Source organism: Carcharodon carcharias, chromosome 2 (genome assembly GCF_017639515.1).
Source record: "Carcharodon carcharias isolate sCarCar2 chromosome 2, sCarCar2.pri, whole genome shotgun sequence".
Lineage (NCBI taxonomy): Eukaryota > Metazoa > Chordata > Chondrichthyes > Lamniformes > Lamnidae > Carcharodon > Carcharodon carcharias.
The window spans coordinates 153,131,206-153,158,004 of NC_054468.1; the positions used below are offsets into that span (position 1 = coordinate 153,131,206).

A 26,799-nucleotide genomic window follows, 5' to 3' on the forward strand; every position below is an offset into this window, starting at 1 on the left:
AAAAAGCACCCAGTCCTCACTATTTTTAAATCACGATTTCACTATTGCCATTTCATCATACTCCCACGTGGCTATTTGCACTTGTGGCTCACCAACCTTATTACATTCTAAACTTGTGTTTGTATTCCTTGAAGTCCTTCTTAGACTACTCCTGTATGGTACCACTTCCTTCTCTAACAACCTAATTTTTAAATGCACCTTATTAGTCCTTTCTACTTCTATATGCTGATGCCTATCCCCAGTCAATTTTGCTTTAACTAAGGTATATCTGTAGGCTCTAAATTACATCCACAGATCTTGAAGTGCTATTACTTTCAATCCAACATATCTAATTTAAATGAGTAATTCCTCTAGTTAAGAACATGTTGTATTGTAGCTATTTGAGAGAGAATTTTTCAGTTTAATTTTATATTCAAAGGTTTTTTAAGTATAGTTATGCCAGGAAACAAAGTAAATAGTCCAACTGTACCAAACCTTGAATAATGTAAAACAGACGTGAATTAAACATTTCACATTTATTTAAAAACCTCAACACTGAAGCAACTTTACATGAAAACACTAGTGTAAGTTCCATTTGTTTACTTTTCTTGGCAGCATAGATTAAACCAATGCTATGTTAAAACTATAAAATTTCGCACTAAAATGCAATACCAAAGTTGAAATAGTAAAACAACATATGCTGACTGTAGTTTAAAGATATTATGTAATCATTAAGGCAACAATCAAGTGTTGCACAAGTACATCTTTTACTTGAAAACCATGTTATTTGAGGATGAAGTCTGGCAGCGGTCTAGGCTTCAGATGCACAGCCCAAAGACACTGACTATACAAAACATGGTCTTATTCTCCCATCTCACAGTGCAGCTTCCTGAAAGCAGTAAGAGAGGAGGTGAAGAATCCTTTCAACACAACAAACATAAGTATGTGCAATTTAAATTAGAACTAGTCAGTACACTCTACAGATTGACATGTGGAAGAATTTTTATTTTTAATCTTTCCAAGTATGCCGTGTAGCAATCCCAGAAAGGAGTGTACCTAGATTTAGAATTTGGCCTTGCCATCATCTAATCAGGAGGTAATCCTGGGTTTGCTCTTCCGCCACAATGAATTCCTCCTAATTCTACAAGAAAACAACTGGCATTAGGTCAGATTCTCATCCCATAGGCACTTTGGACAGTGAACTCTCTTCCAAGTGATACAACTTCAGCCCACATTTCATTGATCATATAAACGGGCATCAACAAAGGATATCAAATCTTATCACATGTTGGATATGCCAAAGCCACTCTGTAGGTTTTCATACAAAACTGGATACAATTGTGGAGTGAAGCTCATGTAATAAGCACAGAATTTAACTTATTCAGTACATTAATTATAAACAAATACAATACTGTGAACCGTGATCCTCAATGATTGCTAGTAACTTCACACCAGCATATAATAGAAATAGATTTGACTTATTTAGTAATGACAAAATAGTGGCCTGACCATGCCAATTCCTTAAAAGAGATATGAATGAATGTTCATTTATAAAATTGCTTTCTGCAGCTGCCCATGAGGTGAGAAACATTATAAACATGAACATTCCCTTGTTAATGGTATTTTTTATGTAAATGAATTTACCTGCCATAACCAATGCACTTGAAACAGTTTGACAGTTTCACAGCTTTAGCCAGTGGTAAATAAGTTGCCTAATAGTGGGAGGCGGTGCCATAGTGATATTGTCAATGGAGTAGTATTTTCCAGGGACCCAGGGTAATGCTCTGGGGGCCTGGGTTCGAATCCCACCATGGCAAATTGTGAAATTTGAATCCAATAAAAATCTGGGAATTAAAGAAAATCTAAAACCATTGCTGATTGTCGTAAAAACACACCTGGTTCACTAATGCCCTCTTAAAGGTTGACTCTTAAATGCCCTCAGGGCAATGGGCAATAAATGATTGCCCGGCCAGTGATGCCCACATCCTATGAACGAATAAAAAAAAATCTGAATGCATGAAGCATTCGTAATAGATGAATTGATGGCACAAATAGAAATGGTTGCAAGGTAACCAAGGCTGGTAACTGAATATTCAAGGGTATCTTCAATAGTAATGAGAAATGATCTTGGCTTGGAAGATCAAGATGTAGAATCAGTTTGGGTGGAGATTAAAAAAAAAAGTAAGTAAGTTACTGGTGAGAATAATTTATGGGCCTCCTGTCAGTAGGATAAAAATCAAGAAATAATCAAGGCCTGTAAGTACTGCAATAATTGTGAGTAATTTTAGTCTTTATATAGATTGGACAAATCAAATTAGCAAATTGAGGGCAAGTTCATGAAAGTGTATTTGGGACAGCTTCTTTGAACAATAGCATGATAGAATTTCGCATTTAGTTTGAAGATTATAAACTGGGGTGTGAAACTAGTGTCTTAAATAAAGGCAATTACATAGGTATGAAGACAGAGTTGGCTGAAGTAGATTGGGAAAATATGTTAAAAGGTAAGATGGTAGATAAGCAGTGGCAGACATTTAAGGAGGTATTTCCAAATACTCAAAAGATATATTCTACTGGTATACAAAGATTCTGTGACAAGCACGAACTAGGAAAATTAAGGATAGTATCAAGTTGAGAGAAAAGGCGCACAATGCTGCAGAGATTAGCAGCAGTCCAGGAGATTGAGAACATTTCAGCAACCAGCAAAGGATGACTAAAAAAAAGAGAAATTAGAATGAGAGTAAATTAGCAGCAAGCAGTAAGAGCTTCTACAAGTATATTAAAAGGAAGACAGTAGCTAAAGTAAGCATTGGACCCTTAATGTGTGAGACTAGGGAATCAATAATTAGAAACAAGGAAATGGCAGAGATTTTAATAAGTATTTTATATCTGTCTTCACAGTAGAAGACATTAAAAGCATCCAAAGAATAGAAAAAAATCAAGGGGCAAAAGAGAAGGAGGAACTTAAAATAATCACTAGAGAAAGCAAGAAAATATAGGCCAGTTATCCTGACATTTGCCAATGGGAAAATCTGCAATCCATTATTAATTGAAGAGCAGGACATTTAGAAAATCATAATAAAACCATGTTGACTCTGCAAATGAATAATGTGGTGTATGAATTTCAGTGCCAGTGTGATGCTAGGTACGTAGGCCATATGTCGCAATTACTGGCAGATCGTGTCAAATGGCATGTCCATTCCGCTGTTCGCAATGGGGAAGGTATGGACCATACCCAACCAGGCCATGCGTGCAAAACTCAAAACAGTCTCCAACATTGGACAACATTTACTAAATAATCCTCAGGTGTGCTAAGAATTACGCTGACAACCAATTTAAGATTGTCAGTCGGACTTGTAGTGTGGCACATTAGCATGTATTAGAAGCCCAACATATATTAATACACAGGGCCCTATTCTTTGCAGCCAGAAAGAACATGGACACGTATTGTGCCTGTTTCAGTTAAACAAAATAACTGACAGCCATTTGCTGGCTCATTCCCCAGGTCAATGTCTTGACCGATCAGAGTCAAGCTGCCTGGTTTAAATTTCAAGCAACACGTGGCAGTTAACTGTCAGTCACCATCAACTGGTGAATTCTCCATGGCAACACCTCTACCAGAGCCACTTGCCAACCAATCAGAACACTCTTCTCATACAGTACAAATACGTTGCTTCCCCTGACATTTTCTTGCGAATTATCCTGATAAGTGCCAGACGAAAAGCAATACTCAACTTTATTAGAATTCCTTGAGAATGAACATGCAGGGTGGATAAAGGGGAACCAAGAGATGTAGTACATTTGGATTTCCAAAAGACATTTTATAGAGTGCCACCTAAAAAGTTGTAACACAAGCTAAGAGCTCATGGTGTTGGGGATAATTAGGAAGGCAAATGGAATGTTGGTCTTTATTACAAGAGAGATAAGTAGGGAAGTCTTACCACAACTGGACAGGGCATTGGCAAGTTCACACCTAAAGTACTGTTCAGAGTTTCGGTCTACTTATTTAAGGAAGGAAGGATGCATTGGAAGCAATTCAGAGAAGGTTCACTGGGTGGATTGAAAGGGGTTATTTTAGGAGGAAAGGTTGAGTGATTGGGCCTATGCTCACTGGAGTTTAGAAGAATGAGAGGTGATCTTATTGAAACATATAGATTCTGAGGGGGCTTGACAGGGTAGACGCCTAGAGGATGTTTCCTCTCATGGAGGAATCTAGGACTAGGGAACAGAAATTCAGAATAAGGGGTCTCCCATTTAAATTGGAGGAGAGGAGGATTTTTTTTCTCTCAGCAGATTGTCAATGTTTGGAATTCTCTCCTCTAGTGAGCAGTGGAGGCTGGGTCATTGAATATATTCAAGATTGAGTTAGATGGGTATTTGATCTACAAGGAAGTCAAGAGTTATGGGAAGGCCAACACTAAAGTAGAAATGAATCTGCGATCAGATCACCCATGCTCTTACTGAATGGCAGAGAGGTTCAAGGGGCCAAATGGCCTTCTACAGCTTCCATTTCTTATGATTAAAATACAGTTCAACAAACTAACTTTCTGACCAGTCAGAATGTTGGATGTGTAAGAGAACAGAAGGAAAATGGAAGCACGCAATATTTGCATTCTCACAGCACGTTATGTTAAAACTTTTCAAAGCACAACAAAAAAATGTATTTTTAGAGTGTAAAGATTATCAGGCAACAGATTCCACTATTACAGATTTACATACTCACCATCAGCATTATTGTCCCAGAAACAGGAACTAGCTGTGTGCAGACCAGCTCCATTCTTCTGCATTATCACAGTGGTTACTAAAGCAAAATACAAGTTAAATGGGTTAACATCTCAGTGGTAGCCATATTGGTCATGCTTTTGTAGAAGGCCCAACACACCACTAAAGTTACTGACGTTTCAATTGGCACAAATGTAACATCTTTTCAACTTGCTTTAAATAGGTTGGATAAAACACGTGACAAAGCAACATATCTGCAATAAAGTTGCAATTATTGCGAAAGGATAATGGAAAAGAATTAGATAAGGTGGTTCCAGTTGAAGCATTGGCATGGATATGATAGACTGCCTGTCTTCTGCCTGCTGTACTGTAAATTCTGATTCTAGGACTCACCCATTTAGAATTGAATATTACATGCTTCAGATCTTTAATGTTAAGTTGCCATTTAGTGCTTAAACCATTCAGGATATGGCAATCTTCAAGTTCCAGCCACTGCCAAAACAGATTTGCTGTCACAAAGTACTCTGTTTTGTCTGCTCTTCAAATATAAAGAAAACTGACCAACTAAAAGTGGACATTTAAGATATTTTCATATGAATAGGAGAAGGAAAGTTTACTGAATGCTCAGCCTATCTACGGGATTGTTAACTTGTACCCTGCCCTTCCCAAGCACCAGGAATGCTAACTTCTGGGGGGGCGGGGGGTAAAAAGAAATAACCAGTGGAAAAACTCAGCAGGTCTGGCAGCATCTGCGAAGAAACAGTTAATGTTTCAAGTCTAATATGACTCTTCTTCGGAAATGCCAGATGCTGCTAGACCTGCTGATTTTTTCCAGCACTTTTATTTTTTATTTCAGATCTCCAGCAATCGAAGCATTTTGCTTTTATTACAGAAATAACCATTGGTCAATTTCAGGAAAAAAAGCCTAGGAAAACAACTAATCTTTAAGAGACTATGACTACTCATCAGATATCTAATCCCCTGTTCTCTCACATCAGTTTCCTCAACCTCTTAAGTAACAGATAAGTGGCAGATGGAATTTAACCCTGAAAAGTGAGAGGTGATACACTTTGGAAGGAATAATTTGACAAGGAAGTATTCAATGAACAGCATGACACTAGGAAGTTCTGAGGAACAAAGGGACCTTGGTGTGTGTGTCCATCGATCTCTGAAGGCGGAGGGGCATGTTAGTGGGGTGGTGAAAAAGGCATTTGGGACACTTGCCTTTATCAATTGAGGCATAGATTACAAAACTAGGGATGTCATGTTGGAGTTGTATAGAACCTTGGTGAGGCCACAGCTGCAGTACTGTGTGCAGTTCTGGTCGCCACATTATAGGAAAGATGTGATTGCACTGGAGGGGGTGCAGAGATTCACCAGCATGTTGCCTGGGATGAAACATTTAAGTTATGAAGAGAAGTTGGATAGACTTGGGTTGTTTTCATTGGAGCAGGGAAGGCTGAGGGGCGACCTGATCGAGGTGTACAAGATTATGAGGGGCATGGACAGGGTGGATGGGGAGTAGCTGTTCCCCTTAGTTGAAGGGTCAGTCACAAGGGGACATAAGTTCAAGGTGAAGGGCAGGAGCTTTACGGGGGAATGTGAGGAAAAACCTTTTCACCCAGAGGGTGGTGACAGTCTGGAATTCATGCCTGGCAGGGTGGAGGAGGTGGGTTGCCTCACATCCTTTAAAAAAAGTATCTGGATGAGCACTTGGCATGTCATAACATTCAAGGCCATGGGCCAAATGCTGGTAAATGGGATTAGGTAGGTAGGTCAGGTGTTTTTCACATGTCGGTGCAGACTTGAAGGGCCTCTTCTGCACTGTGTGATTCTGTGAACACAGACCAGCGAAGAGATTATACCTTTCTATTGGGCCAATCCTACTTTATCTCTCGTAACTTGTAATCATTCTGGCTGCCGAAAATGTATTGACTCAGAGTTGACAACATCATCTTGGTTTGCTACTTTACAAATTTACTGCATCAAATTAAAAAAGTTATTCAACTATATTTTTACTTCACCATTTAAGCTTGTATTGATGTCATTTTGCCCTTGAGTTTGTACTAATATTAAATATTAGGGAGCCAGTTTATCTATACCTCGATCCAATAAGCTTTAAGCTGATTAGGTATTTGCGCACACAAGCTAGCTGGCCTTTCCGGCGGCATAGACTTATCTGTGATTTTATTGGCTGAACCTCATTTAAATTTAGCAGCTCCCCAGATGGAAGTATTGACATTCTTTCATGTAGACTGCTCCCATTTGATTTCCACTCTTGTTTCCCCTCCCACAGTCATAACTTGCATTTCTCTATGTTAATCAAAGCCAACTTTGTGGCCCAATCTCCCAAATGTCTTTTGAATATGACATACTTATTCCAAATCTGGTACCAGTGGCAAACCTGGAAAGCTTCACTTTATAACTCGAAAACAACCAGAATGAATCTTTGAGGTGCCTCTAAATCCATGTTGACACTGCTCCCTTAACAACTACCCTTTACAACTAGTGTCAACCTAGAATCACAGAATGGTTATAGCACAGAAAGCCATTCAACCCATCGTGTCCAAGCTGGCTTTTTGTAAAAGCTACTCAGCCAGTCCTAATTCCATGACTTTTCCCTGGGCCCTGAAAATGTTTCCTCTTAAGATAATTAAATTCCTTCAAAGATTTGTGAAAATATACTGACAGGTCCCTCTGCACCTACAGCTCCTTTATAATTGTCTCCTTTATTTTGCCTTTCCTTGTATCACTTCCCATTTCTCTGCATTAAGTTTCATCTGCCACAGGTTTGCCCATTCTGCCTGTCTTATGTCCTCGAGGTCTATCACCATCCTCCTCAAAGTTCACAATACTTCCAAGTTTTATCATCTGCAAATTTTGAAATTATGCCCTGTACATCCAAGTCTGAGATAATTAATATAGATCAAGAAATGCAGTGGTCCTAATACTGACCTCTGGGGAACCCCACTATATACTTTCCTCCAGTCCAAAAAATAACCATTCACCACTAATCTCTGTTTCCTGTCACTAGAACAACTTAGTATCAATCTGGCCACCATCCCTTTTATTCCACGGGCTTCCACTTTACTGGCAAGCCTGTTATGTGGCACTTTATCAAATGCCTTTTGAACGTCCATGTAGACAAGATCTACATTACAAGATCTGCCCATTACTCTCATCAATCCTCTCCATTACTTCATCAAAAACCTCAATCAAATTAGATAATTGCAATTTGCCCTTAACAATTTCATCCTGGCTCTTGAGTTAATCCACCTTTGTCCAAGTGACCATTAATTTTGTCCTGGATTATCACCACTAAAAGCTTTAACATCATCAAGGATAAGCTGTAGCTGCTGGATTTATCCTTATACCCTTTTTAAAAACATTTTCAATTCTCCAGTACTCTGACAGCATCCGTGTGTTGAAATATTATGGCCAGTGACTCCACAATTTCCACTCTTACTTCCCTCAGATCCTTGGATGCATCGGAACTGGTCCTGGCAACTTTAAGTACAATCAGCCTTTCTAATACATCCTCATCAATCTTTAGCCCTCCAGTGTCTCAACTACAACTTTGGCAGTACCTTCTTCTTTGGTATATCAGATGCAAAGTAGTCATTTGGTTACAGCCATGTCCTCTGCCAGCATGTGAGAGTCACTAATCAGGCTTATTCCTCCTTTTATCAGACATTTTACTATGCCTATGGATGACTTTTTGATCCCCTTTTATGTTGGTTGTCAGTCTCTTTGCTACTATTATTTATTTCTTTTTTCACTTCCCATCCGAACTTTCTATAGTCAGCCTGGGTCTCACTTGTATTATCAAATTGGCATCTGTCATATCTGTCAATGTCACACATTGTCACCCTATTTCTGCTTCACTTTATTCTCTCTTTTGTCAATCAGTGAGCTCTACATTTGTTTGACCTACCTACCTCCTTCCTGGGAATGTACCTTGACTGTACCTGAAGCACCTCCTCTTTAAAGGCAGCTCATTGTTCAATTAATGTTTTACCTACCGATCTTCAATTCCAATTAACTTGGCCCAGATCTGTTCTCTCCCCACTGAAAGTGGCACTCTCCCAATTAATTATTTTCATTCTGGATTGTTCCTTATCCTTTTTCGTGGTTAATTTTAACCTTCAGATTCAATGATAACTTTCCCAAAGGTGCCCGTATTGATACTTTGTCCACTTGGCCCACCTCATTCCCAAGAACTAGATTCAGCAGTGCTTCTTCCCCACCGGACTGGAAACATACTGATGGAGAAAGTTCGCTTGCACGCAACTTAGAAACTCTTCTTCCCTCTGCCCTTTACACTATCATGCTTTCCCCTCTCCTGTCCTTTTTCTATATATTTAACTATATATTCTATGGTCAGAATTTTCCGGCCCCATGTGGCAGGCCATTCAAATTTCCATTCGCTTCGGCAGGACCGGGATACTGTTGGTGGGAGGGGCCAGAAAATACTGCCCTATGTTACTGTGTCAAAGACCTTGCTAATGTAGATTTACATTTTCAGCTAACCCTGTTACATCCTCAAAAAAAAATTTGTTCAACAAGCTCAACTGTTTGCAAAAGTCTACTACTAAAAATTTACTACTTACACTATGTTTTCCCAAATGTCCCACTTCCCCTTGCTACACATCATCTCCAACCATAGTTAGTGGTGACCTGCTCCCAATGCTCTGTGCAGAATGGTCTGTAACTGTTTCTAGACGCTGTGCATGAGTTTCTCACAATGGCATCAGTGAAGCAGCTCCTCACAATGCAGAGAGGAAAGTGAGTTTCTCTTCTCATGATTTGGCTAAGATTCTCTCTCCTGATCATTGTCCAACAACTTTTGCTGTGAGTGAATATATGTGGACATTTGTCAAGGCTCACCAGTGATGCCTCTACAATCAGACAATCTATTAACAATTTCCTGTTTAAACTTACAGATAAACATCCCGTTGACTGAAGTGGCATACAGTAGTAGAACCACACTCCAGCAAGACGAGGGTGGGAGTGAGGAGATGCCTTTAAAAAAAAGGCACATTACTGGGATACTATGTTGCCTCTCTGTAGTATACTGGTGTAAAAAATTCAATCAGTCCATGCAGATCACATGGCACCATGAGCAACACAAAGACTGCATTGCAAGACATCTTGCAGAGCAGGTGCAACATTATACCAGCGTCACAAATACTGAATATGATAACTAAATATTACTTCTGTCTCACTTAGTCATTTTAATATTTTGCAACACTTACCAATATACTTAAAAGGTTTCCCCAGCTTCGTAAGCTGACTCAGACACAGTTCTACTAAACTTGTCGTCCACTGATTAACTCTGCTAGGCTGATATGCATTTCCACCAATTGCAGCCTCAATTGACTGCAAATAATAGAAAGTTAATGAGTTTCAACAGCTAAGTATTGGTTGAGAATTTAAATAGATTTTAATTATTCTGCATAACACCTTACCTCTTTAATAATGCCACTAATTTCATCAACAATAAAGGCAGTCTCAAAAGAAAAAAATACAGGTTAGTTTTTGTCTTAATATCTTTCTAAAATGCTATAACATTATCAGAAATTTATTCACTGCAGTAAAGCTTGCAAAGAGACAAGGCAAGAAATATGCCAATGGAGTGTGTAGACATGGACCATCAGTTTACAATAAAAAGTTAAATGTTAGGTGGAAATGAAAAATTGCTCTGTTCTGTATATCAACTTATTGCATTTCGCAACACGGCTGATTTAAAGGCTAGTTTGCTAAAAGATTACAATTTTCCCCATGTTCACTAAAAACTACTGCCTTATGGCTTTAACAATTTTTTATTATAAAATACCTGGACATTATACTAGAAAATGCTTGGTTATTTCCCCAAAGATGCAATACCTACTTTGAGGGTGGAATGGTTGAGATCAGAACAATCACAGCAGTATTTTACACACCAATAAAGTCTACAACTGCACACAAAAAAACTAGTGATCTCATATCAGTTGTCACAGTTCAGGCTTCCTTCCTGAACATCACTTGTTAACAAAAATCATGGGTTCCAACAGCAGATCAAACCTCCTATGATTTTAACCTTGTGCCCAATACTACGTACTGTACATTCAGGATTAACAATTAACTTCCAGATGTGGTGCATAGTACAATGAGCATGTGGAACACATAACATGTCTTCTTCTCCCTCAAAAGGCAGACTAAACAGCCTAAAACTACTTGGTTAAGTTTACTGACAAATTAAATTTATAAACTGAGAGACACAGCAAAATATTAAAATAGAACAATATTTAATAAAATAAAATTGGGAGCATTTCATAAAGTGTTAAAATAACATTTCTAACCGTTGAAAGAAATAGTCCTTTATAGATCTTTACAATGCATTGCTGCAGATGGACAAGAGAAGTGACAGTTATCCGTGAAGTCTAAAATCCAAGCTGAATTGAAGACTGTGGGAGAATTTCCCAATACTTAAACAGCATTAAAGCTTGCTGAGTGAGAATTGGTAATCATCCATGATGAAAGAAAATACAATGAACTATGGCATAGCTGCTGATAAGCATCTATTAGGATTTCTGTGGACTGTTCAAAGCCCGATTAATATCCACATTGAGGGAATGGAGACTTTGCAGTTTATTGCCCATCCCTAATTGCCCTTGAGAAGGTGGTGGTGAGCTGCCTTCTTGAACCGTTGCAGTTCATGTGGTGTAGGTACACCCACAGTGCTGTTAGGGAGGGAGTTCCAGGATTTTGACCCAGCGACAATGAAGGAACGGTGATCTTTCCAAGTCAGGATGGTGAGTGGCTTGGGGAGGAACTTCCAAGTGGTGGTGTTCCCATGTGCCTGCTGCCCTTGTCCATCTAGGTAGTAGTGGTCATGGGGTTTGGAAGGTGCTGTCTAATTCGCCTTCCTGCAGTTCATCTTGTAGGTGGTACACACTGCTGCTGCTGTACATCAGTGGTGGAGAGATGTTTGTAGGTGGGGTGCCCAACAAGTCGGCTGCTCTGTCTTGGATGGTGTGAAGCTTCTTGAGTGTTGGTGGAGCTGTACCTCATCCAGGCAAGTGAAGCGTATGCCATTATACTCCTGACTTGCAGAGCAACTAGTCATAATCTTCTAACCCTCCTTAGATAAAGGACTGGAGAATTGCAAATGTTATACCATTGCTCAACAAAAAAAAGGTAGGCCCAGCAATTAGGCTAGTCAGTTTAATTCAGTAGTAGAAAAACTTCTAGAAACAAAATTAGCAGTCACTTGGACATTTGTTGATTAATTAAGGAAAACCAGCATGCATTTGTTAAATGCACACTGCGTTTATCCCACTTGATTGAGTTTTTTGATGAGGGTAATTCTGTTGATGTGATGCACATTGATTTCCAAAGGTGTTTGATAAAGTGCCAAATAACGGACTTACCAGTAAGCTTGTAGCCCATAGAATAAGGACTGTGACAGCTTGGATACAAAGTTGGCTGAGCCACATGAAACAGACTAATGGTGAACAGTTGTTTTTCATACTGGAGGAGACTGGGGCTCCCAGGTTCAGTATTAGGACCATTAATTTTCTTGATATATATAAATGACTGGAATGGGCTGACGTGGCAAATCAAGTTTAATACAGAGAAGCATAAAGTAAAACATTTTGATAAGAAGAATGAGGAGTGGTAATATGAAGTAAATGGCACAATTCTCATCAGAGAAGATTGAGAGGAGATTTGATAGTTGTTCAAAATCATGAGGGGTTGAGACAAAGTAGGTAAGAGAGAAATTGTTCTCATTGGTAGAAGGGCTGATAACTTGAGGACATGGATTTAAGGTGGCAAAAGAACCAAAGGCAACCTGAGGGAAAACTTTTTTTTAATACAGCGACAAGTGAGGATCAGGAATGCTTGCCTGAAAGGGATGGTGGAAACAGATTCAATTGTGGCTTTCAAAAGGGAATTAGATTAGCACCTGAAGAGAGAGAAAATTGTAATGCTATGGCAAAAGGGCAGGGGGGAGGGTGGTAGGACTAGCTAAATTGCCCTTGAGAGTCAGGTACCAACTTGATGGGCTGAATGGTCCCCTTCTATGCTGTTATTCTGTGATTGTAATTCTGTATTTTTCAACAACTACACGATAAAAGCTGAAAATACAAGTTAAGACTCTGTCTTCCTTAGATATCAATTTGTTTCTTCCTTCAAGAATCTTGCAAAGTATTATTTCACAATTGAAAAGTATTTATGTTCCAGGAGAAATAATCACAATCTTCAACCCCCATCACAGCTCATATAATAGGTTTCAGATTGATTGGTCTCTTCTGCACTGGCAAGATAGCCTGGGCACAGACAGGCTAAGTAAGTGGACAAGAACATGGGCAGATGCAATCTATTGTGGAAAACTGTGAAGTTGTCCACTTTGGCAGGACAAACAAAAATGCAGAGTATACCTTAAATAGGGAGAGATTGGGAAACATTGGGAAAGATATCTGGGTGTTCAGTCACTGAAAGCTAACAAGCAGGTGCAACAAGCAATGAAGAAGGCAAATGGTGTGTTGGCCTTCCCTCCCCTCCTCCCACCCCATCCTCATCTCCCCCCACAGTCCCTTTCCCAACTTCATCTTCCCCCACCCCTCCCCCCATCCCATTCCCCAATCCTCACCCTCACCTCTCTCTACTCCCCTCCCTCATCCTTATCTCCCCCTACTCCCATCGCCCAATCCTCATACTCATCTCCCAAAATCCTCACCCTCATCTCCCCCACCCCTTCCCTATCCTCATCTACGCCCACCCCCTCCCCCAATCTTCATCTCTCTCCACCCTATTCCCCAACCCTCATCCTCATCTTCCTCTACTCCCCTCCCCATCCTCATCTCCTTCTACTCCCCTCCCCATCCTCATCTCCCTCTACTCCCCTCCCTCATCCTCATCTCCCCCTACTCCCCTTGCCCAATCCTCATACTCATCTCCCAAAATCCTCACCCTCATCTCCCCCACCTCCTTCCCCCCATCCGCATCCCCCCACCCCTTCCCCCCATCCTCATCTACGCTCACCCCCTCCCCCATCCTCATCTCCCTCCAGCCTATTCCCCAATCCTCATCCCCCTCTACTCACCTCCCCATCCTCATCTCCGCTATTCCCCTCCCCCATCCTCAACTCCCCCTACCCCCTCCCCATCTCCCCCAGCCCCTCCCCATCTCCCCACCACCCTCCCCTTTCCCCCACCAGCCCCACCCATCTCCTCACCACCCCCTCTACCCATCCTTATCCTCATCTTCCCCCTGCCCCCCTATCCTTATCTCTCCCCACCCCCTCCCCTCATCCTCTCTGGCACCATCCCCCTCACCATCATCAACTTCTCCCCTCCTCATCACACCCCTTCCCATCCTTGTCTCCCCACCTTCATCTACCCCTGCCCACCTCCTCATCCTCATCTCCTCCTGCCCACCTCCCCATCTCATCTCACCTCACCCCTTCCCCATTTCATCTCCAAGCAGCACCCCATTCTCATCTCCAGCCAACCCCCTCCCCACCCTCATATCTGACCACACCCCCATCCTCATTTACCCTCAGCCTTTCCCCATCCTCATTACCTCCCACCCCCTATCCTAATCGACCTGGAACCACAACCCCCTGCCCCCCAACCCATTTTAATCATTCCCCGCCCACCTCCACATCCCCACATCTTCCCCACACCTCCTCCCTCCCCATATTCATCTCCCCAACACCCCCTGCCCCACCATCCTCATCTCCCCCACCCCCCTCCCTATCCCCATCTCCCCGACCCCACCTCCCCATCCTCATCTCCCCACCGCACCTCCCCTCCCCACCTACCTTCCCTGTCCTCATCTCCCGCACCCCCCTCCCCTTCATCATCTTGCTCCACAGCCCCGTCACCAACCTCATCTGCCCCCACCCCCAACCCATCCTTATCTCCCTCCACCCTGTTCTCCAATCCTCATCCTCATCCCCCTCCACTCCCTTCCCCATCCTCATCTCCCTCTATTCCCCTCCCCATCCTCATCTCCCCCTACTCCCCTCACCCAATGCTCATACTCATCTCCCAAAATCCTCACCCACGTCTCCCCCAACCCCTTCCCCCATCTGCATCCCCCCACCCTTTCCCCCATCCTCATCTACACCCATCCCCTACCCCCATCTTCATCTCCCTCTACCCTGTTCCCCAATCCTCATCCTCATCTCCCTCTACTCCCCTCCCCCATCCTCATCTACACACATCCCCTCCCCATCCTCATCGACACACATCCCCTCCCCATCTCCCCCACCCTCTCCCCATCTCCCCACCACCCTCCCCTTCTCCCCACCACCCCCTCCACCTATCTTATCCTCATCTACCCCCTGCCCCCCCCAACCTCACTGGCACCATCCCCCTGCCCATCATCAACTTCCCCCTCCCCCCTCCTCATCACACCCCTTCCCATCCTTATCTCTCCACCTTCATCTACCTCCTCATCCTCATCTCCCCCTGCCCATCTCCCCTCACCTCCTCCCCATCCTCATCTCCAAGCACAACCCCATTCTCATCTCCAGCTAACCCCCTCTCCACCTTCATATCCGACCACACCCCCATCCTCAGTTTCCCTCAGCCCTTCCCGATCCTCATTAGCCCCCATCCCCTATCCTAATCGACCCGGAACCACATCCTAATCTCCCCCTGCTCCCCCAAATCATTTTATCGCCCCCCCCGCCCACCTCCGCATCCTCATCTTCCTCACGCACACTCCCCTCCCCATACTCATCTCCCCGACACCCCTTCCCCCACCATCCTCATCTCCCCCACCCCCCTACCCTCCCACACCCCCCTCACCCTTCCTCATCTCCCTCCAATCTGTTCCCCAATCCTCATCTCACCCTACTCACCTCCCCCACCCCCAATCCTCATCTCCCCCCACCCCTTCCCCAACCTCATCTCCCACCACCCCCTCACCCCATCCTCATCTCCCCCCACCCAACCCCCGTCCTCATCTCCTTCCACCCCGTTCCCCAATCCTCATCCTCATCTCCCCTACTCACCTCCGCCACCCCCCACCCTCATCTCCCCCAACCCTCTCCCCCATCCTCATCTCAGCCCACCCCCTCCCTCCATCACATCTCCCTCCACCTCCTCCCCCCATCCTCACCTCCCCCCATCCCCCCACCACATCTCCCCACCACCTCCTGCCCATCTCCCCAACTACCCCCTTCCCATCCTCATCTCCCCACCGCCCCATCCCCATCGCCCAACCACCACCTCCCAATCCTCATCTCCCCACCATCCCCTCCCTCCATCCACATCTCCCCCACCCCCTCCCCCCATCCTCATCTCCCCACCACCCCCTCCCCCATCCTCATCTCCCCACCACCCCCTCCCCCCATCCTCATTTCCCCACCACCCCCTCCCCTCATCCTCATCTCCCCACCACCCCCTCCCCTCATCCTCATCTCCCCACCACCCCCTCCCCTCATCCTCATCTCCCCACCACCCCCTCCCCTCATCCTCATCTCCCCACCAGCCCCTCCCCTCATCCTCATCTCCCCACCACCCCCTCCCCTCATCCTCATCTCCCCACCACCCCCTCCCCTCATCATCTCCCCACCACCCCCCCCCCCCATCCTCATCTCCCCCCACCCCCTCCCCCCATCCTCATCTCCCCCCACCCCCTCCCCCCATCCTCATCTCCCCCCATCCCCTCAACCCATCCTCATCTCCCTACCACCCCCCTCACCCCATCCTTATCATCATCTCCCCCCGTCCCCCATCCTTATCTCTCACCCCCCCCAACCCCATCCTAACTGCCCCATCCCCATCACACTCCTCCCCATCCTTATCTCCCCATCCTCATCTACCCCTGCCCACCTCCTCATCCTCAAATTCCCTCATCCCCTCCCCATCCTCAAATCCCAGCACCACCCCATCCTCATCTCCAGCCAACTCCCATCCTCAGTTTCCCTCAGCCCTTCCCCATCCTAATCACCCTCCACCCCCTATCCTAAACAACCCGGAACCACATCCTAATCTCCCTCCGCCCCCTAAACCATTTTTATCGCCCCCTGCCCAACTCCCCTTCCTCACCTCCCCCAACCCCTTTTCCCCTCCCCATCATCACCTCCCCCAGCCCCTACCCTCCCTGTCCTCATCTGCCCCACCTCCTCCCCATCCTCACCTCCCCATTCCCCTCCCCCTCCTTGTCTCCCCCAATTCCCTCCCCGTCCTCACCTCCCCAACACCCTCCTCGTCTCCCCCACCCCGTCCCGTCCTCGTTTCCTCCACCTCCTCCTCCCCTCCCCGTCATCGTCTCTCCCACCCCCTCTGCCCCTCCCTGTCATCGTTTCCCCTGCGCTCCTGTCCTCCCCGTCATCGTCTCGCATACCCCCTCCCAGTCTCCCTGCCCCGCTTGCTGTCCCCAACACCTCCCCTCCTTGTCCCCCATACCCCTCTCCCCGACCCCACCACCACCCCTCCGCATCCTCTTCTCCCTCATCCTCCTCCCCTCCATGACTGTCTCGACCACCCCCTCCTCTCCCCTCGCTCACCACCCCTCCCCGTTCTCATCTCCCACACCAACCCTCCCCACCCCACCCCGTCCTCTTCTTCCCCACCCTCTATCCCTGCCCTCATGCCCCCCAGCTGACCTTCCATCCCCATCTCCCCAAGCCCCGCTCCCCTCCCAATCTACCCCACCCCATCCCCTCCACTCCACTCCGTCTCCCCCACACCTCCTCCCTGTCTTTCCCACCCCCTCCCTGTCCTCCTCTCCCCCACCCCCCTCCCTGTCCTCCTCTCCTCCACTCCCCCGCCCCGTCCTCGTCTCCTTCACTCCCCCGCCCCGTCCTCGTCTCCTCTGCCCTGTCCTCATCTGCCCCAGCCCCCCTCCCCTCCCCGTCCTCATATCCCCCACCATCCTCGTAAACCCCTCCCCAGCCTCCCCTCCCTGTCTCCCACACCCCCTCCCCGTCTCCCCACACTCTCCCCTCCCTGTCATCGTCTGTCCCACTGTTCCCATGTCCTCGTGTCCCCTGCACCCCCTTCCACTCCCCTCCTCTCCCATGCCCGTCTTCGTCCCACTCGCAACCACCCTTCCCTACATGTCCTCGTCCCCCCTCACCACCCTCCCCATCATTGTCCCCCACACACCCCCCCCCAACCTTCCCTGTCCCCCTCACCCACCCTACCCACCCCATCCTCGTCTCCCCCACCACCTCCCTCCCCACCATCGTCACCCCGTCATTATTTCCCCCACACCCCCGTCTCCCCCGCTCCCTTCCCCTCCCTCTCCCCTTCCTGTCCTCATCCCCCTCACCCACCCTCCCCTCGCCGTCCTCATCTCCCCTAGCTTCCCTCTACTCCCCCATTCTCATATCCGCCTACTCCCCTCCCACCATCCTAAAATCCCCCACCACCCCTCCCCCTCCCCCGTCCTCATCCCCCCCACCCCCCTCGCCCTCGTCTGCCACGACCCCCTCCTCCACTCCCCGTCATTGTGCAGAAGAGGCCCTTCGGCCCATCGAGTCTGCACCAACACGTGAGAAACATCTGACCTACCTACCTAATCCCATTTACCAGCACTGGGCCCATATCCTTGAATGTTATGATGTGCCAAGTGCTCATCCAGGTACTTTTTAAAGGATGTGAGGCATCCACCACCCTCCCAGGCAGTGCATTCCAGACCGTCACCACCCTCTGGGTAAAAAAGTTTTTCCTCACAACCCCCTAAATCTCCTGCCCCTCACCTTGAACTTGTGTCCCTTCATGACTGACCCTTCAACTAAGGGGAACAGCTGATCACTATCCACCCTGTCCATGCCCCTCATAATCTTGTACACTTGGATCAGGTAGCCCCTCAGTCTTCTCTGCTCCAACGAAAACATCCCAACTCTATCTAACCTCTCTTCGTAACTTAAATGTTTCATCCCAGGCAACATGCTGGTAAATCTCCTCTGCACCCCCTCCAGTGTAATCACATCCTTCCTATAATGTGGCGACCAGAACTACACACAGTACTCAGCTGTGGCCTCACCAAGGTTCTATACAACTCCAACATGACCTCCCTATTTTTGTAATCAATGCCTCATATGCCTTTTTCACCACCCCACTAACATGCCCCTCCGCCTTTAGATATCTATGGACATACATGCCAAGGTCCCTTTATTCCTCAGAACTTCCTAGTGTCATGCCATTCATTAAATACTTCCTTGTCAAATTACTCCTTCCAAAGTGTATCACCTCTCACTTTTCAGGGTTAAATTCCATCTGCCACTTATCTGCCCATTTGACCATCCCATCTATATCTTCCTTTTGCCCAAGACACTCAACCTTACTGTTAACCACTCAGCCAATCTTTGTGCCATCCACAAACTTACTAATCCTACACCCCACATAGTCAGCTATGTCATATTATAAAAATGACAAATAATAGGGGACCCTGCACAGATCCCTGTGGTACGCCACTGGCTTACGAACACTAAAGCATCCTTCTGTCATCACACTCTGTCTCCTACAACTAAGCCAATTTTGAATCCCCCCACACACCTCTCTCCCCCAACACCAAACACCCTCTTCCAGCCCCCCAACACTCCAGCCACCCTCCTCTTCAACCCCCCTACCCTCTTCTCCCCCCCCACCCCCCTCCCCCCAACACCCCCCACCCTCCTCCCCCCCACGCCCCCCCACCCTGCTCCCCCACCAAATCCCCCCACCCACTTCCCCCACCACCCCCCTCCTCTCCTCCCCACACCCCCTCCTCTTCCCCCCAACACCTCCCCACCCACCTCTCCCCCCCTACACACCCCCAACCTCCTCTACCCCAACACACACCCACCCTCCTCTACACCCCCAACACACCCCCACCCTCCTCTACCCCCCCAACACACCCGCACCCTCCTCTACCCCCTCCAACAGCCCCCCACCCTCCTCTCCCCCCATCATCGTCTCCCCCTCCCCCCCATCATCGTCGCCCACGTCCCCCATAATCGTCTCCCCATCCCCCCATCATCGTCTCCCCCTCCCCCCATAATTGTCTCCCCATCCCCCCATCATCGTCTCCCCCCCATCATTATCATCATCTCTCCCACCCCCCCCATCGTCATCCCCCGCTCCCCCATCTTCATCCCCCTCCCCCATAGTCATTTCCCCCTCCCCCCATCATCAGTTCCCCCTCCCCCACACCGTCAACTCCCCCTCCCTCACATCGTCAACTCCCCCTCCCCCACATCATCAACTCCCCTTCCCCCATCGTCATCTCCACCTTCCCCCATCGTCATCTCCACCTTCCCCCCATCGTCATCTCCCCCTCCCTCCCCATCATCTCTCGCCCCCTCCCCCATCGTCATCTCCCCCCTCCCCCATCGTCATCTCCCCCGCTCCCCATCATGTCCCCGGCTCCCCATCTTCATCTCCACCCACCCTCCCCATCGTCATCTCCCCCCGACCCTCCCCATCGTCATCTCCCCCCGACCCTCCCCATCGTCATCTCCACCTCCCTCCCCTTCATCATCTCACCCTCCCCATCATCATCTCCCCCGCTCCCCTTAACCATCTCCGCCTCCCCCCATCTGCCCCCACCCTCCCCATCATCAACTCCCCCCTCCCTCCCCATCTTCATCTCCCCCCACCCTCCCCATCATCTCCCCCTCCCCCCATCATCTCCCCCTCCCTCCCTCCCAATCATCGTCTCCCCCCTCCCTCCCTCCCCATCATCGTCTCCCCCTCCCTCCCCATCATCGTCTCCCCCTTCCCCCCATCATCGTAATTTCTCCCACCACCCCCCAACACCATCCCCTGCTCCCCTACATCATTGTCTCCCGCTCCCCCCATCATCGTCTCCCACTCCCCCCAACATCGTCTCCCAACATCATCATCATCTCTCCCTCCCTCCCCATCATCGTCTCCCCCTCCCTCCCTCCCCATCATCGTCTCCCCCTCCCTCCCTCCCCATCATCGTCTCCCCTCCCTCCCTCCCCATCATCGTCTCCCCTCCCTCCCTCCCCATCATCGTCTCCCCTCCCTCCCTCCCCATCATCGTCTCCCCCTCTCCCCATCATCGTCTCCCGCTCCCCCCATCATCGTCTCCCCTCCCCCCATCATCGTCTCCCCCTCCCCCCATCATCGTCTCCCCCACCCCTCCATCATCGTCTGCCCCTCCCCCCATCATCGTTTCCCCCTCCCCCCATCATCGTCTCCCCCTCCCCCCCCCCATCATCGTCATTTCTCCCACCCCCCCATTATCGTCTCCCGCTCCCCTACATCATCGTATCCCGCTCCCCTACATCATCGTCTCCCGCTCCCCTACATCATCATCTCCCGCTCCCCTACATCATCGTCTCCCGCTCCCCCCATCATCGTCTCCCGCTTCCCCCATCATCGTCTCCCACCATCACCGTCTCTCCCACCGCCCCCAACATCATCCCCTGCTCCCCCATCATCTCCCCCACACACCCCATCGTCGTCCCCCTCCCCCCATCGTCATCCCCCTCCCCCCATCGTCAACTCCCCCTCCTCCACATCGTCAACTCCCCCTCCCCCACATCGTCAACTCCCCCTCCCCCACATCGTCAACTCCCCTTCCCCCATCGTCATCTCCCCCTCCCCCCCATCGTCATCTCCCCCTCCCTTCCCATCGTCATCTCCCCCCCTCCCCATCGTCATCTGCCCCCTCCCCCATCGTCATCTGCCCCGCTCCCCATCTTCATCTCCCCCGCTCCCCATCAACTCCCCCCACCGTCCCCATCGTCATCTCCCCCCCACCCTCCCCATCATCATCTCCCCCCACCCACCCCATCATCATTTCCCCCTCCCCCCATCATCATTTCCCCCTCCCGCACATCGTCAACTCCCCCTCCCCCATATCGTCAACTACCCCTCCCCCACATCGTCATCTCACCCCCTCCCCATCGTCATCTCCCCCTCCCTTCCCATCGTCATCTCACCCCCTCCCCATCGTCATCTGCCCCCTCCCCCATCGTCATCTTCCCCGCTCCCCATCTTCATCTCCCCCCACCCACCCCATCGTCATCTCCCCTCTCTCCCCATCGTCATCTCACGCTCCCCACATCGTCTCCCCCCACCCTCCCCATCATTGTCTCCCCCTCCCCCATCATCGTCTCCCGCTCCCCCTCCACCCCATCATCGTCTCCCCCTCCCCCCCATCATCGTCTCCCCCTCCCCCCCATCATCGTCATTTCTCCCACCCCCCCATCATCATCCCCCGCTCCCCTACATCGTCTCCCACTCCCCCATCATCGTCTCCCGCTCCCCCCATCATCGTCTCCCGCTCCCCCCATCATCGTCTCCCGCTCCCCCCATCATCGTCTCCCGCTCCCATCATCGTCTCAACATCCCCCATCATCATCTCCCCCCATCATCATCTCTCCCACCTCCCCCCATCATCATCCCCCGCTCCCCCATCATCTCCCCCACCCCCCCATCGTCATCTCCCCCACCCCCCATCGTCATCTCCCCCTCCCCCCCATCGTCATCTCCCCCTACCCCCATCGTCATCTCCCCCTCCCCATCGTCAACTCCCCCTCCTCCATATCGCCAACTCCCCCTCCCCCACATTGTCAACTCCCCCTCCGCCCCAGCGTCATCTCCCCCTCCGCCCCAGCGTCATCTCCCCCTCTCCCCCGCCATCTCCCCCTCCCACCCCAACGTCATCTCCCCTCCCTCCCCATCGCCATCTCCCCTCCCTCCCCATCGTCATCTTCACCCTCCCCAATCGTCATCTCCCCCACTCCCCATCATCTCCCCCACCCTCCCCATCGTCATCTCACCCACCCCCCCATCGTCATCTCCCCCTCTCCCAATCATCATCTCCCCCTCCCTCCCTCCCCATCATCATCTCCCCCCCACCCTCCACATCATCATCTCCCCCTCTCCCAATCATCATCTCCCCCTCCCTCCCTCCCCATCATCGTCTTTCCCTCCCTCCCCATCATCGTCTCCCCATCCCCCCCTCCCCATCATCATCTCCCCCTCCCTCCCTCCCCATCATCATCTCCCCCTCCCTCCCTCCCCATCATCATCTCCCCCCTCCCTCCCTCCCCATATCATCTCCCCCCTCCCTCCCTCCCCATATCATCTCCCCCTCCCTCCCTCCCCATATCATCTCTCCCTCCCTCCCTCCCCATATCATCTCCCCTCCCTCCCTCACTCCCCATCAGTATCTCCCCCTCCCTCCCCATCATCAGCTCCCCCCTCCCTTCCCATCATCAGCTCACTCTCCCTCGCTCCCACCCTCCCCCTATCATCTCCCCCCTCCCTCCCCATCATCATCTCCCCCTCCCTCCCTCCCCATCATCATCTCCCCCTCCCTCCCTCCCCATCATCATCTCCCCCTCTCTTCCTCCCCATCATCTCCCCCCCCTCCCTTCCTCCCCATCATCTCCCTCTCCCTCCCTTCCTCCCCATCATCTCCCCCTCCCTCCCCATCATCTCCCCCTCCCTCCCTTCCTCCCCATCATCTCCCCCTCCCTCCCTTCCTCCCCATCATTTTCCCATCATCTCCCCCTCCCTCCCCATCATCATCTCCCCCTCCCTCCCTCCCCATCATCATCTCCCCCTCCCTCCCTCCCCATCATCATCTCCCCCCTCCCTCCCTCCCCATCATCATCTCCCCCCTCCCTCCCTCCCCATCATCATCTCCCCCCTCCCTCCCTCCCCATCATCATCTCCCCCTCCCTCCCCATCATCATCTCCCCCTCCCTCCCCATCATCATCTCCCCCCTCCCTCCCTCCCCATCATCATCTCCCCCTCCATCATCATCTCCCCCTCCCTCCCTCCCCCCATCATCATCTCCCCCTCCCTCCCTCCCCATCAGCATCTCTCCCTCCCTCCCTCCCCCCCATCATCATCTCCCCCTCCCTCCCTCCCCCATCATCATCTCCCCCTCCCTCCCCCATCATCATCTCCCCCTCCCTCCCCCATCATCATCTCCCCCTCCCTCCCTCCCCCCATCATCATCTCCCCCTCCCTCCCTCCCCCCATCATCATCTCCCCCTCCCTCCCTCCCCCCATCATCATCTCCCCTTCCCTCCCTCCCTCCCCATCATCATCTCCCCCTCCCTCCCTCCCTCCCCATCATTATCTCCCCCTCCCTCCCTCCCTCCCCATCATCATCTCCCCCTCCCTCCCTCCCTCCCCATCATCATCTCCCCTCCCTCCCTCCCTCCCCATCATCTCCCCTCCCTCCCTCCCATCATCATCTCTCCCTCCCCATCATCATCTCCCCCCTCCCTCCCTCCCCATCATCATCTCCCCCTCCCTCCCTCCCCATCATCATCTCCCCCCTCCCTCCCTCCCCATCATCATCTCCCCCTCCCTCCCTCCCCATCATCATCTCCCCCCTCCCTCCCTCCCCATCATCATCTCCCCCCTCCCTCCCCATCATCATCTCCCCCCTCCCTCCCCATCATCATTTCACCCCTCCCTCCCCATCATCATCTCCCCCCTCCCTCCCCATCATTTCCCCCCTCCCTCCCTCCCCATCATTTCCCCCCTCCCTCCCTCCCCATCATCATCTCCCCCCTCCCACCCCATCATCATCTCCCCCCTCCCTCCCCATCATCATTTCCCCCCTCCCTCCCTCCCTCCGTCCCCATCATCATCTCCCCCCTCCCTCCCCATCATCATTTCCCCCCTCCCTCCCCATCATCATCTCCCCCCTCCCTCCCCATCATTTCCCCCCTCCCTCCCCATCATCATCTCCCCCCTCCCACCCCATCATCATCTCCCCCCTCCCTCCCCATCATTTCCCCCCTCCCTCCCCATCATCATCTCCCCCCTCCCTCCCCATCATCATTTCCCCCCTCCCTCCCCATCATCATCTCCCCCCTCCCTCCCCATCATCATCTCCCCCCTCCCTCCCCATCATCATCTCCCCCCTCCCACCCCATCATCATCTCCCCCCTCCCTCCCTCCCTCCGTCCCCATCATCATCTCCCCCCTCCCGTCCCCATCATCATCTCCCCCCTCCCTCCCCATCATCATTTCCCCCCTCCCTCCCCATCATCATCTCCCCCCTCCCTCCCCATCATTTCCCCCCTCCCTCCCCATCATCATCTCCCCCCTCCCACCCCATCATCATCTCCCCCCTCCCTCCCCATCATCATTTCCCCCCTCCCCCCCTCCCTCCCTCCCCATCATCATCTCCCCCGTCCCTCCCCATCATCATCTCCCCCATCCCATCCTTATCTCCCTTCACTCTCCCCCCAACACCATTGCCCATCCGCCGACTTCTAAATGCTTTTCCTCATTCAACCCTCACTCTATGTTTTACCCCATCACCTCACCTCCTCTCCGCTCTGATATTCATCCATTTTTCTAACGGTTCCGTCCGCGCACGCGCGTCTTCGCGACAGCGGGCGGGCGCCATTCTCGGGGTGATGACCCGGATTCCCAACTGGGAGGGAGTCTCGCGACCGTCAAGAATCGTGCGCTTGTGTATTGTAGCCATATGGAAAGGTCGCATATGGCTTTGCGCATGTCGCTTTTGGGAGGGAGACTTCAAACCAGTTGCTTGTCAATGATGTTTACATCGGTCCGGCAATTGCATCTATTTTAGAATGAAGACATTGTTAATATTTATAAAGATCAGGTGCAAATTTCCGTTAACTGCTGGTGTAAGAATGAAAAAGAGAAATGCAAATCAGCATCTTGAAAGAATAAAGTAAATGAGACCATATAAAATCAAGGATACAAATCGAAAGGTGCAGAGGGACCTAGGTACACATATATATGCACTTTGAAGGTGGCAGGACAGGTTGAAGGCGGGGTTAATAAAGCTTACAATACCCAGAGGAGGGAGTACAAGAGCAAAGATTTATATTAAACTTACATATAAAGCACTGGTTCAGCTTCCACTGGAGTATTGTTTCCAGTTTTGGACGCCACACTTGAGCTAAGATGTGAGGGCAATAGGGTGCAGAAAAGAATGGTTCCAGGAATGATGAACAATTATATAAATAGATTGGACAAGTTGGGACTGTTTTCCATGGAGAAGAAAAGATTGAGATGAGATTTGATAGAGGTATTCAAAATTGTGAAGAGTGTGGATAGATGGAGAGAAACTGTTCCTACTTGTGGAAGGATCGAGCATGAGAGGGTAGAGATTTAAGGTAATTGGTAAATGAAGTGATGGGGACATGAGGAACTTTTTCATGCGATGAGTGATTACGACATGGAATGTGCTGTCTTAGAGACAGGTTCAAATCAGGCATTCAAGAAGGAGTTGGATTATTATCTGAAAACGAAGCATATGCAGGGCTATGGAGAGAAGTTGGGGGAATTGCACTCAATGAATTGATCAATCAGAGAGCCCGTGCAGATACGATGGGCCGACCAGCCTTCTGTTCTGCAACAATTCTGTGATTCAGTGTAATGGACTAGTTACATTGAAGAAGCATGTAGTGATTGGCTGCTTTTATCCACCAAGAAAGTAGCTTTGAGCAGTAATAAGATTGGGATGCAGACTGAACTGCTGAGCCTTTCCAGCAATTGCTTTTTCAGATTTTCCACCATCTGCAATATTTTGCTGTTTACTTTATGTTTACTTCTGCGACAGTTCCAGATGTTACAATGCTTGAACAGATTGTGGGGAAGATTCAGTTTGGGACCAATAACATTTTGTTTAAAGTAGACAAATGCTGGGATTTTCCGTGTCCACAGGTGTTGGGCGTGTTCGGCGGCATGAGCGGACAACTTAGCGTGATCGGTATCACGATGGCATGAAACCAGTTTGCAAAAGTCCACTCAGCCCGCCAATGGCAGGCCGCGGTTCTCCGCCATCAGATATTGGGAACATCATTGTAATGCATCAGCATATCATCATTAGGCCTGCCCGCACTCACCCCCACCCCCCCAACCCCCACCACCCCACTGGATTGTCCGCCCATGTCGGCAGGAAAACACACCAACGTGTTTCACAACAGCACATAAGTGTTATGACCCAGCAATTGGTAAAGCTGAGTTATTTAAAAATCCCAGAGGGAAACTTTAAACAACTGTCATAACCTATATTTTTAACTGGTATGTTTGAGATGCAACTCTTAATTCAGGAAACCGACCACCAGTTCTCGAGAAGTTTTGTATTAAACTAAATGAAACATTTTATTAAGTTACAACACATTAAGC

General features: G+C 49.5%; 1 protein-coding gene across 2 annotated transcripts; it reads right to left on the bottom strand.

Annotated features, from left to right (window-relative positions):
• Positions 1 to 496: 496 nt before the first annotated feature.
• On the bottom strand, positions 497 to 25,028 carry LOC121273235 (dynein light chain Tctex-type 1-like). 2 transcript variants are annotated; one of them, XM_041180259.1, is made up of 5 exons: positions 24,960 to 25,028; positions 10,167 to 10,208; positions 9,954 to 10,077; positions 4,700 to 4,777; positions 497 to 868 (listed from the first exon to the last, which is right to left on the bottom strand). In XM_041180259.1, exons 1-5 carry the CDS (start codon positions 24,984 to 24,986, stop codon positions 798 to 800), a joined length of 342 nt encoding a protein of 113 aa, XP_041036193.1. In that variant the 5' UTR covers positions 24,987 to 25,028; the 3' UTR covers positions 497 to 797. The 2 variants fall into 2 exon arrangements, with proteins under 2 accessions (XP_041036193.1, XP_041036202.1); XM_041180268.1 differs by lacking the exon at positions 10,167 to 10,208 and having other exon boundaries at positions 24,960 to 25,027.
• Positions 25,029 to 26,799: the final 1,771 nt, after the last annotated feature.

What these genes read in the sequence shown, in the direction of transcription:
- LOC121273235 (XM_041180259.1), bottom strand. Translation starts at nt 24,986, where the DNA reads ATGGATGAATATCAGAGCGGAGAGGAG. An exon ending in TTAGTGGCATTATTAAAGAG is followed by an intron (nt 10,078 to 10,166) that starts GTAAGGTGTTAT and finishes TATTATTTGCAG; the next exon opens with TCAATTGAGGCTGCAATTGG. An exon ending in CTGGGACAATAATGCTGATG is followed by an intron (nt 869 to 4,699) that starts GTGAGTATGTAA and finishes TACTGCTTTCAG; the next exon opens with GAAGCTGCACTGTGAGATGG.